This window comes from Rhagoletis pomonella, unplaced genomic scaffold (genome assembly GCF_013731165.1).
Source record: "Rhagoletis pomonella isolate Grant_MI unplaced genomic scaffold, Rhpom_1.0 Rhpom_scaffold_00124, whole genome shotgun sequence".
NCBI lineage: Eukaryota > Metazoa > Arthropoda > Insecta > Diptera > Tephritidae > Rhagoletis > Rhagoletis pomonella.
In genome coordinates, this window is record NW_023458678.1 from 144414 (window position 1) to 157187 (window position 12774).

At 37.2% G+C, this 12774-nt stretch overlaps 1 protein-coding gene across 6 annotated transcripts in view; it reads right to left on the minus strand.

Annotated features, from left to right (window-relative positions):
- The window catches only part of LOC118750057 (1-phosphatidylinositol 4,5-bisphosphate phosphodiesterase classes I and II), a gene marked incomplete at its 5' end in the record, with an annotated part of 104066 nt that extends 93960 nt beyond the window's left edge, over window positions 1–10106 (minus strand). For 3 of the 6 annotated variants that reach the window (XR_004994343.1, XM_036484790.1, XM_036484786.1), the window contains 4 exon segments: window positions 8279–8423; window positions 8484–8867; window positions 8924–9386; window positions 9782–10106. Coding sequence is in view for 5 of the 6 variants with exons in the window: in XM_036484790.1 (XP_036340683.1) it covers window positions 8279–8423; window positions 8484–8867; window positions 8924–9386; window positions 9782–10106 (1317 nt within the window). 6 annotated transcript variants of the gene reach the window in all.
- Between the last annotated feature and the right edge of the window lie 2668 nt (window positions 10107–12774).

Sequence of the window (12774 nt, forward strand, 5' to 3'; positions counted from 1 at the left end):
TAATTTATGGAATAAATTGTGCTACTATTTTGAACAAAAAAAAATTTTATTGAAAAATCCCCATCTCAAAAGATTTTTGCATCTACGCTTTCAAATTGTGATTTTTTTAATTTCACTTTCTGTCTGTGACAGTTTGTTTTTCGATTGCCAGATGAATTACATTTATACAAATAATTTTATTTTTGTGGCATATTTGTAGGGATTGAAAAATTACATAAATGGCGGCATGATTCTCTCAAGGCTCTCTTTGCACTTAGAAATTTAACTTAGGAATAAAAAATCTATAGTTCTCCAAGTTTCTAAGTGAAATTGTTTTTTTTTTGGGTAACTACATACACAGATATTAAATTTTCAAGTCAAGTCAAGTCTAAGTCTTGCATAACTGAGCTTTAAGTCCCCTTTTTTTAGAGAATGCTATAGTTCTCGACAGTTTCTCTAATCGTTCTCTCACCTTCTACCTTAGAGAAGAACATTAGAATTCGAATTGCTTTCTAATCGTTCTCTAGCCTAAATATTTGTTGGGCATATGTATATTCATGAAAAATGTATAATTTTTTTCATTATTCTGTTTCTCCAAAAACTAGTAATATTAAAATATACATGTGTATACTCTAAAATAAAAAAGTAATTTTTAAGCAAAAAACACAATTGCCTTCAGTTTTCATATATAAATTTAGAAGTACCGTTAATTTCTTCATGATCCAGAGTTCGGATCTAAACAAAATTAGTATGGGACCACCATGGAGACACTACATTTACATTAAAAGTCGAAATCGGTTGACGTGGTCCAAAGTTATGCTGTAACATACATTAAAAAAAAATATGGGTTTGGGAGTTGAAACACATTTTTTTACATTTATTAACATGCTCCCTATCCAAAGAATCACGTGCGATACATTGGACAAGTTTTGTCCCTTTTCTTACCAGTCCATGGATCATATATGAGCAAAATCAAGGCTGACTTCAGATTCGTTTGGCAAAAATATAGTATTTGTAAATATAGTATATGTAAGGTCCCTATAAATGTTGACCATAGGTTACATAAATATTGACTAATTATAACTTTTAAGTACTTAGTTTTGTTAAAAATATTAGGTTATTTCTGAGATCGCAGTCCCTTGGACCGGGGTCCTCTCGGATCGGGTGCCCGTCGTATTTTGCCAGACCTGCCGGCGGCACACTGAAATTGTGTATATGAGTAGTCCACTTGCAAAGTGCGCTATGTAAAATTTTTCGATTTTTAGTTTTAGGTGGATTACGTACCAGTATTTAAAATAGTTTCATGTCCACTAACAACACAGGGCAAAATCTTTTTATATTCTGAAAAAATAGCATCAAATGTTAACTCTTCTTCCAAAAGTCGCTATCATACTTATTTATAAACTTTCAAAGGTATCCTTCTTCTTCTTATGAACTTAGAAAACTGCTTTAGGTCGTTTAGACTGTTAATGTTATCTTATGTCATGTTATGTTATAATCTTATAAGATTCTTATTTATCCAAATTTTCAGATAATAATAAAAAGGATTAAATTTAAATGTTACTTGTTGTCGTGGTCGTTTTTTTCAAATTTATGGCGTTCTATTATAAAATCACATAAGGCTTTTGCAAGTGGACTACTCATATGAAAAGTGTGCATACGAAATAATGCATATGAAAAAAACCGAAATAATGCATACGAAAAAAACTGAACTAAAGCATATGAAAAAACCGAAATAACGCTTATGAAAAAACCGAAATAATGCATTATAAATATGCACACTTTCGTTTGAAAACAGAAATAACGAATACGAGAAAAACGAAGTAATGCATACATGCCCAGTTTCGGTTCAAAACCGAAATAATGCATATGACAAAAACCGAAGTAATGCATACATGCACAGTTTCGACTCAAAACCGAAATAGTGCATATGACAAAAACCGAAATAGTGCATACATGAAAACGAACGTCTTTCTGCGTAGGCGGCCTTCGTCCGCGCTTAGGGATTATAACCCGCACTAAGTAGAATTCTCCTTTCTGTGTTGCCGGAAAAGAGGGCCGGAAGTATTTTTGAGCAGAACTTCTTTCTGCGTAGGCGGCCTTCGGCCGCGCTTAGGGATTATAACCCTTACTAAGTAGAATTCTCCTTTCTGTGTTGCCGGAAAAGGGGACCGGAATTATTTTTGCGCAGAACTTCTTTCTGCGTAAGCGGCCTTCGGCCGCGCTTAGGGATTATAACCCTTACTAAGTAGAATTCTCCTTTGTGTGTACACATGCACAGTTCTGTGTTGCCGGAAAAGGAGACCGAAAGTATTTTTGCGCAGAACTTCTTTCTGCGTAGGCGGCCTTGGGCCGCGCTTAGGGATTGTAATCCTTACTAAGTAGAACACTCTTTTCTGTGTTGCCGGAAAAGAAAGGCGGAAGTATTTTTACGCAGAACTTCTCTCTGCAAAGGCGGCCTTCGGCTGCGCTTAGGGATTAAAACCCTTACTAAGTAGAAATAAATAATTCATATTAGAAAAAAAACGAAATTATCCATATGCACGCTTTCGTTAGAAAACCGAAATAATGCATATAACAAAAACCGATATAATGCATATAACAAAAACCGAAATAATGCATGCATGCACAATTTCGGTTCAAAATCGAAATAATGCATATGTGGAAGACGAAGTAATGCATACATGCACAGTTTCGGATGAAAACCGAAATAATGCATACATGCACAGTTTCGGTTGAAAACCGAAATAATGCATATGGGAAAATACCGAAATTATGCATATGCATACTTTCGTTTTAAAAGCGAAATAAATCATAAATGCACAGTTTCGGTTGAAACCGAAAAAATGTCTAAATGCACAGTTTCCATATGCGCAATTTCGGTACCCCTTGCCGGCCTATAGTAACGCCTCTGATAAAAACATAACAATGTAAAATCATTGAGATATAGTCTGACATTTGCCAGCAATATAATTTAAAAATTCGAAACTCAAACTTACACACATATTCTCATTTTCAATCTCAAACAACAACAATTGTGAACCATTTCATTTTCTTATTTTCAATTTTACATGATTTTAAAATGCTTGCAAACGTCAGAAAAAAATCATGGCAGACGAATTGAGAGAATGAATTTACCTTGTAATGTTTTTATCATGATAAAACCTTAGATGCTTTATTTTCTCCATACATTTTGCTAAAGGATTCCAGATCCTCCCTCCGGCAGCAGAATATGAAAATAGGGCGCTAAGAACTTAACAAAATGAAAAAAATTATTCACTGTTGCAAAAACTGGATGAGCTACTCCGAAATCCGCAATTTATAAGACTGATGTGCTATAGGTTTAGATCCTTATATCAAAAAACGTTCATCTTGCACCAGAAAGAAAAAAAGATATCCAACCTTATGAAGAATAAGCCACTAAAGCCAAAGTTACCCACGCGTTCCTAAAGTGACTATATTGTATTATTTTTCACGAATTTTCAACTTTATTTGTTAGGATTTTCCAGATAGTAGTAATTTTTCTAAAGTTAAAATCCTAAGATTGTAGCTAATTTAATGTAGTTTTTTAAAACAGCTAACAGATTTTGAATTGATTTATATTTGAACTAAATAGTGAATTACGTTTAAGTAAAGCCATGTTGAGTACAATCAGGTCGGACATACTTTAAAATTTATTGAAGTTTTTAGCAATATCGTTTTTATATGCTAGGAAGTTCATGCGCGCAGTTACTATTTGAAAGAAATAAATAATTTCCGAATTTGCTAACCTCTAGCAGCAATGCCGAAGGGTAGGGGAAATGTTGATTTAAATTTAGATTCTCTATGTTCCGTTCGTTTGTCAAATCAGTATTTTTAACGTATTCAGGGTAGAAATTGGTCACGTCATGTTTCACTACTGTCTTCAACTTAGTGGCGACGCGAACAAATGTTAAAATTAATTGCACTTTTCTCTATATGTATTAAAGTAATGAAACTTACCAGTTAGGAAGTAACTACTAATTAATGGAATTAAAGCAGTTTCCCCCATGTATTGCTAGAGCTCTAACTTAAATTATAGGCTCCATTTTACCACAGAAAAATATCTTATTGGAAAAGTGGGCGTGGCACCACCTATACATGCTGCATTTTTGACACGGCATATATCTGAAAGTATTTGCGGTGGAGTACTGAAATTCGGTACGGGTGTAGTATATGAAATGAGTTCTATGCTCATATAAAAAAATGAAGGTTATTGGAAAAATGGGCGTGGCGTCTATTCTATCTATACCTATTACTAATATTATAAATGTGAAAGTCTGTATGTTTGTTACTCAATCACTCAAAATGGCTGAACGGATTGGAATATTTGGCCCTAGATGGCTACTGGCTGCACTGACCTTTTCGAAAAAATCGTATATATGTGCCGATTTTCTTGAAATTGCACGTCCTGCCGTGCTTGTCAACCGACTGAATGATTGTTTTACAGTTCGAAAGGTGTTTCAAGGCGCCGCAAAGCAAGCGGGTATTGGCTAGTGTAATAAAGTACTGTAATTATCGGCCGTAAATATAGAGTAAGTATTCCACGGTAGGGCAGTTTCATCCACGCCTGCTTTGGCTTTTAAATTTTGTGATGATGTTTGTCAAGTTAGAAAGTGGTTTTTAACATGGCTTCACTTAAATTTAATTTACTAGTTGAAATATAATTCAATTCAAAATCTGTTCGCTTCCTTAAAAACTACATTAAATTAACTACAATTTTAAGTATTTTAATTTCGGAAAAATTACAACTATCCAGAAAATCCTAACGAATAAATTTGAAAATTCGTTAAAAATAGTACAATGTAGTCACTTTAGGCCGCGTGGGTAACTTTCTGGTTAGTTGTATTAAAAAACTGAGTACGCCATTAGCTTTAGCCGCTTATTGTACATGAGGTTGGATATCTTTTTTTCTTTCTTGTGCAAGATGAATGTTTTTTGATATAAGGACCTAAACCTACAGCAAGCCAGTCTTACTGCCATACCCAAAAAGAAGCGTTGGGCGGAAAGGTTTCTGACGCCTAGCGTTAGCGCCTAACAAAAGCGTCAACGCTACGTCAAATGCAGAAATAACACCAACGATAAGCATAGATTTGTTTGTGTGTAACACGAAAATGACAGTTTCGCCGTTTTCTGCAGCTAACTTCCATACCTAACGCCCTGTCAAAATCCGGTTTTCCAACCGCTCAGCGTTGACGCCCCGTTGTTTCGGTATGCTTAATACAAATTGTATGGGCATGAGAACTTTTTGACAGCCAGACAACGCACAGTGGTTGCTGCCATAGGCCCATATTAAAAAAATGTATGCAAATTTTTTTTAACCAAAATAGGTTTTGCAATCAGTTTTTTGTCCAAACTTCATGTTGTCATATATTTTTTGTTTTCATTCTAACGGTTATGCTGAAAAAAGCAACAAAAGTGCCATCAACTGCTCATTTTATTTGTACAGCGTCCGCACGCTGAAAATTTAATTGGATTTAACTTAATTAAAATATTGTGAAAAGCCGGGTGAATTAAAATTGTATGCAATGGATATTGTACATAAAGGTATTGGCGCGTATTCATAGTCCAGCAACTAAGTCGAAACTAATAAAGTCGCAACTTAAATTTAAGTACCAACTTAAAATTCACTTCTATTCATAGTCGCATTTCTGACTTCCACTAAGTAGTTTTAACTTAGTTTTACGATATTGCAAAACGAGTGTGAAAATGTATCGCTTTTTCTTTACGATATTTTGGAAAAATTACATTTTTATTAAATAATGTCAAGTAAGATCATCCGTTTATGAATTTTTACTTTCATTGCATGTTTATGGAAAAGAATAAGGTATAAGTTTCTTGTTAATTGTGTGAAATAGCCACAACTACCGCAATGATGTGCAGTCGATGTTTATCGAAAGCATGCTGTGAAACATACAAACAAATATCTAAATTTACGTACTAATACGCTTTAAAAGAACAAGCTTGAAATTGACTTATTATTTGAGCATTTATATATGTAAATCATTCCAATCATAAAATTGTGATGTAGCCTTATTCGAATTGTAATACGCATTTAGTTTCATCTTCCGATTCAAATGGATCGCTCTTTGTAAATTTCAATTGGAGATCATTCAATATTATCAAAATCACGCTCTGCCAACTTAATTTTTACATAGTTCGTCTTTTTTTTCCTTAATTTAATAAAATACTTCTTCCTAGTTACGACTTAATTGCAGCTGCAGCCCAAACTAAATTTTAAGTTGGTACTTAGCCAGAAAAGTCGAAACTAAGGCGACAATGAATAGCTTTAGTTGTAACTTGGGATAGTTTCGACTTAGTTGTGAAGTAAATATGACTATGAATATGCGCCATTGACTTTTTTTCTACAATTAAACTTTTAGATAATTCGTGTTGTGTTTTATGCAAATCGTTGTTTTAGAAAAGTAAGATTTTGTGTGTTTAGTGGTTCGTCTTTCAAGTATTTAGGTAATATTTTAAGTATGTGTTACCCTATCGGCCCTCAATATTTTTATTTATATATTCTTTGTTAATATTTTAAGATTATAAAAGTGTTCAGTGTAGATGCATCGACCTGCAGTGGCTCGCGTAGTATTCCATAACATACTAATTTTCTACAGTTTCTTTTCATGTTTATTTTTTGATTTATCTAATTTTCTAATTCAAAATGTTTCTGGGCACATTTTCTCGATTGCATATGTTTTAGATTTGCCGTGAAAATTCTAGTAAGCATTCCCAAAAAGTTCCAAATTTGCTGGGTGCAATAGCGAAAGATATTGAATATGAGGGGTTTGAGCCAGATCGGTATGAGCTGTAAAAATGTATTAATTACGTTTGTAAAAAATTTGCATTGTCTTGGCAAAGATCCAAACGCAAAAAATCAGCAGTTTTGAAAAATCATTATAATTGGCACGAAAAGAAAGAAATCATTTCATTAACATGTCAACCAACAGTTTCCGCCAATTCAAATCGTAGCGTCCGAAAATAGATTTTGTTGAGTCTTCAAAAAGACTAAGAGTCGGCGAACATATCGGGATAAAATTTTTACCTAAGGTCTGTTAAGAGTAAAACCTGTAATATGTAAAAGTGGGCGGGGTTGGACACGCCTACATACAGTCATGTGAAAAATAATAAGGACACGACATTGTGACCAGTTTCGGCTATTTTTCTTTTGTTTGTTTAATGTTTATTTTTGTTTATATTAAACAATTTTTGTAGAGCTCGAGGCCGTTTTTAATGAAATACTTATTGTGGAAAAGCAACAATAATTTGAAAAAATGGTAGAAGTGATAGCTATTTCGGAAATCACCACATTTCCTCATCATCGTTCCCACTACAGTCGGGTCTACGTAACCGGAACGACCAAGATTGATATCTGGCCAAGGACTGTCCCTCCAGCAACACTCCCCAATAATTCTTTGGGGAATTTGTATGCTGCTACAACAACAACAACAACAACAACAACAATCAGACTTCTTTTAGTAGGATTCGAACCGACGATCCCACTGACTCATCCAGTTGCCAACGCACTGTGCTAAGTTAGCCTTGTAAATTATCGTTGCTTTTTTCCCACCTTTTCATTTGCTAAGCCAAAACAATCAAGCGCAGCTATTCCGCTATGGTTTACACTTGATCATGTGGTTGTTGGTTTTGTTGGTGTTTGTTAATAATTCTATTTTAGAATGTTTAACTTTTAGGTGTGCTCGTCCTTAAGTTATTCGTTTTTGTTATTTTATGGCCTTATAACAATTATATTCAACAATTTTTATTGAGCTCGAGGCCGTTTTTAATGAAAAACTTATTGTGGAAAAGCAACAATAATTTGAAAAAAATGGTAGAAGTGATAGCTATTTCGGAAATCTGTCTGATGAGGAAATGTGGTGACTATTTCATAACTTTGCAGTGTCACTTTTAAAATATACGAGTACTTCCTATGAGTTTTCCGATTTTTAAGGAGACTTTGCTTCTCGAATAAGAAAAAACCGGGCACTCTAAATGGTTTAATCAAAGCTGAAAATTTGTATGCGACAGGTATAATAAAAAACAGGGATGGAATTGTCAGACAGCGAAATATAGGGACACGTGGGATCAGCGCTATTTCATACTTGTCAAAAAAATTTCGTGAGCCAAAGTGTTTTCTCAAGGCTGAAATTCTCCAAGATAATAACCAAACCTATAAAGTTATTAAAGGACACAGTCAGACTCATTTGTGATAGGACCACACGTGGCCACGTCAGCCAGCAATATATAGAAGTAATAGATAGACTTAAGCAAATGATACCTTATTACGGTGCTCCGCTAGTGCGTTGCGCACCAATTCATGTTGTTTTTGCAGGTCATCGGTTCGTTTGTCGTAGGTCTGCTTCAAACGTACTCGTTCTGCCACACCGCGTTCTACCACTGAGCTGGCCACTTCACGTTTCATTCTGCCAGAGTAGAATTACATAATTTGGTTTATAACACTGAGCCACTTTATGCTTTATTACCTAACCAACTCATCGCGATCCCGATGTACGGAAGACAAATTCTTTACCTCCGTTCGTCGTGCCTCCTGCAATTGATGCATTACTTCAGAAGTTACTCGATCCAAGGACGCTTTAAGTTGCTTAATTTGGTTTGCTTGTGAATTTCGCAACACCTTTTCCGCTAACGCATAGATTACCTCATGGTACTTCTCCTGAATATCACGCATCTGCGAAGAATACTCCCTGCAAGAGGAAAGCATTCTCTCCTGTTGGGAGCGTGTTCCCAGCGATGGACTTTCTCCTTCAATACAAGTGGCCCCGTCAGTACAGACTTCATTTATATTCCCAATATCCGGCAAACAAGGCGGCACCTCCGCGCCCGTATCACTAAAAGAAATACAGTTACTACTTTTAATGTGAAAGCCATTGAATGCTCAAGGCGCGAATGTATACACACTTACAGACTTCTATTGCTGAGCCGTTTCTTTAGCTTGGTGGCAATGTTAAACATTGCCTTCTTGTTTCCATCTATTGGACTAGACTTTTGCATTGCGATTTTGATCTTCTCCTTATCATGTTTTTTACGGAGCGATTCCAATTTCTTTTCCATTTCAAACCGCTTCTCACGCACCATCTTGTGGTCTAATATCTTATCCAATGGCTCTGCATGCACTAAATCTAAATCGAACTGTGACGATTCCACTTGCCGCATAGATGTTTGCGCAGTCGACTCGAGCGAATGTTGGTGTGTGAACCCTGGTCCAGCTGTTGTGATCGCATCTGCGGTGTCTTGCTCAACTCCTGAAGATACTTCTACATTGGTTACGGTAGCGGCTATGATGCTGGGTCGGTGCTTGGGGCTCATTGTTGTGGACTCAAATGGACGAAGCTCTTTTTTCTGACCACCTACTTGTACAAAAACGACTTTGTTTGTCAAGTTCAATGGACGCAGGCGAAAATGTAACGGGGTAGCATGCAAGCGGAGGTTTTTTGGTATGCAAGTAGTGTTGTTATGTGGCGTGAGGTTAGAGTTTCGATAATTAGTTATTGATAGAGATTGGAAATGTTGAAGTGTCCAGTAACCAACAGAAGACGGAAGTTTATTGAAATAAGTAAAAAAAGAAACAAAGCATAATCTAGTTCAGGTAACTAAATAAAGAATAAATAAATTCAATGTATTCTACTTAAAATCAGTACAAAAAATATAAGTGGGTATAAGTTTCTCACAATGATGAATTACAACGTGAGCTAAGCCAATGCTTTTGATTTCATGCTCATATGTGCACCTACATACCCTGGTTCAAACATTTAAAACTTACATGAGTTGATATCCTCTGATGAAATCGGTTCCGTGCCCTCGGTGAGCACAGCCAATTGTTTGTCACGTTTTTCAAGTTCACTTTGGTATTTAATTGGATTAGCTAATGCCTCTGCAAAATTCGATAGATCGTCTGGCACATAGTCCTTAACCACGATGTACAGAAAGAGGGATGCTAGTGTTATTGGTTGACCCAATTCGGTCCGTAGATTCACATGACGATACCCAGGGCACAACCCAATGACGGGAAGAACACGATGTCCTAGAAACTTCCCTCCCTCTTCATAAGCCGCAACGCGTATGTTGGCCAGTTCGGGTAGCACTACCTGCAAATAAAGATGCATATAACACTATAGGGAAAATCTCAAAGTTTGAAATGACACAAAAACGCCGAAACACATAAGCTTAACTTTGAGTAGATTACGAATCTGTACTCAGTCTTTCTAGAACAGGTAATGTTTGCAAGATATTTTTATTTTTATGGAAAAAAAATCAAATTTTAACTGGGAAACATATAAAAAAAATTACTCGGAATTTAGGAAAAGAACACACCAAGTTTTTTTTTGCGTGCCGGTGTTAGGATTAGTGAACTGGGTTGGCTATTAGCTAGGAGATAGTACATATATGTAGGTATGCAGGTCAGTGGTGCACAGCGTTGGCAGAGCTCCCAATACAAGCAAACTATTTTTGTATCTGTATGTGTGTACTCTGCAAAACAGCTCGCGCATGTGATGCTTACAGCATGAAGTACAAACGCAAACTGACCGGCTGCTAGCGGCGCATAAGTTCGGTAGCTGCGCACACACGACTTGTGTGTGAAAGCCGAGTAGCTCCCGGAGACTCCCGTGTGCATCACTGATGTAGGTACATATTTTTCAATGAAAAATAAAATCACTCGTAATGCAAAGGATAAGTTGGAATTAGATAAAAAATTTGATTTTGATCCTTGTTTTTAAAAACTATGCAAATGGGACTTTTACAGGCTTATTCTGTATGTTGCCGCCGAAACCAGCCCTAATGCTTCAATCATAAATGCGACCTTTCGTATGCACTGAAGTTTGCTTTCGTACTACTATTCGGAGCAAAGTAAGAGGACGAGAAAAGACAAGAGTTTTTAAAGCGCCACGCTGTAATATTTTATAATTAACTTTCATAACTAAATTTGTTAAACAAACGTTATAGCTGCTATTGAAACAAAATCGTTTATCTTCTTTGCAGATAATAAATCTTTAAAAACTTTTTGAACACTTGTTGGCACTTGGATTATTACTTGGAGTCGCGTTTATTGTTCTGCACGTACACGTGCCAAAGGCTCTTGTATAAAAAGGCGACAGTGACGAAGACGTTCGCTAGAATACATTAAGCGAAATAAGCAGCATCCGTTCTGAAAATAGCAATTGCACCTCAGTTTTTCGAGCTCCACACTATAGCGCTGCAGCAGACATGTGAATTTGTAAGGTCTGTGGAAAGAAGGCAGATAAATCGGTTGTGGAAGACTGGGTGCAGTGCGATGTATGTGAACATTGGTTTCACTTCGTATGCGCTGGTGTAGACGAAAGTGTGCAGCGTCGTGATTGGAGTTGTGCTTCCTGTGTTAAGGAAACGAACATCAGAGGACCAGGGCATAAAAGCACAATGCAGCAGACAGATGCATCGGCTGATTCATCATCAGAAGCGACACAATCTGAACCAGTCGCACAGCAACTACCCAGTTTACAGCCAGATCTGCGCTTTCACCTTCGCAAGTAGCAGCCAGGCAAGCCATACCGAAAGAGTTGCCAATCTTTATCGGCGATCCGGAAGAGTGGCCGATGTTCATCAGTACGTTTGAGCACTGTACATCCATAGCAGGGTTTTCGAATGTGGAAAATAGGTTGCGTTTACAGCGGTGTCTTAAAGGTAAGGAACGTGAATTGGTCAAGGACAAGTTGCTCCTTCCAACGATGGTTCCCGATATTCTCAACGCGCTAAAGATATTTTTTGAGCAGTAATTCAGCGAATGGCTATATCGTATAGCCGAAACAGCATCGACGGTAGTATCACCTGCTGTCATCTACAAAACAAACTCCGTGAACACCCACAGCAGCAGCAATAGTGTACAGGCAAGAAACGACATGCAACGTGGCCAGAACTGCTCGCACGCAGAGAACCTCTCTCTGCTCCAGTCAAAGCAGTATACGATGAAATGCGTCGCGTGTGGTACGACTGATCACTACGTCGAGCTGTGTTCAACCTTCAAGGACTTGTCGGCAAACGAGAGGTGGCAGATGATAAAAAAGGAGAAAGCTTGTTATCGGTGTATGAAGACTCACCGCAAGGGCTGTTTCTCAAAGAAGATTTGCGGCGTAAACGGCTGTTCTAAAAAGCACCACCCACTTCTACATAGCGAGGGTAACTAAGGTACAAAGAAGGCAGAAAACGATCAGGACGTGGTAAGCACGCATCGGCTGATAACACCAGCAGTCAGTGCTTACGCATGATACCAGTGAAGCTTCATGCAGCAGGTAATACAATTGAAATTTTTGCGTTTTTGGACGAGTTACGCAGCAGCTATCCCTATTTAACGGATGTACCTTTGCCTTTGTATAATGGCATCCAACCAACGTTGCTCATAGGAGCAGACAAGTGGAAAATTTGCAGTTCCCCGCAGAATACGCGAAGGCAAGCGGCATGAGCCGATCGCTTCCAAGTGTTTGCTGGAATGGAGCATCCAAGTGACGATGCATCACTGCGAATGCCAATAGCAAAAGTTACACGACATCGTTAAAGAGAGCTTCAGATTGGAGTCAGTGAAACCACAAAACTTACGATCAAACGATGACAAACGGGCTATTGAGATTCTCGATCGAACGTGGATTAAAGTAGATGGACGATGGATGGATGGATTCGAAGTCGTACTCTTATGGCGTGACGATGACTACAGTCTACCTGGAAACTACAACAATGCGGTTAGGCGTCTCAACTGTTTAAAAAATAAGATTAAACGTGAACCCG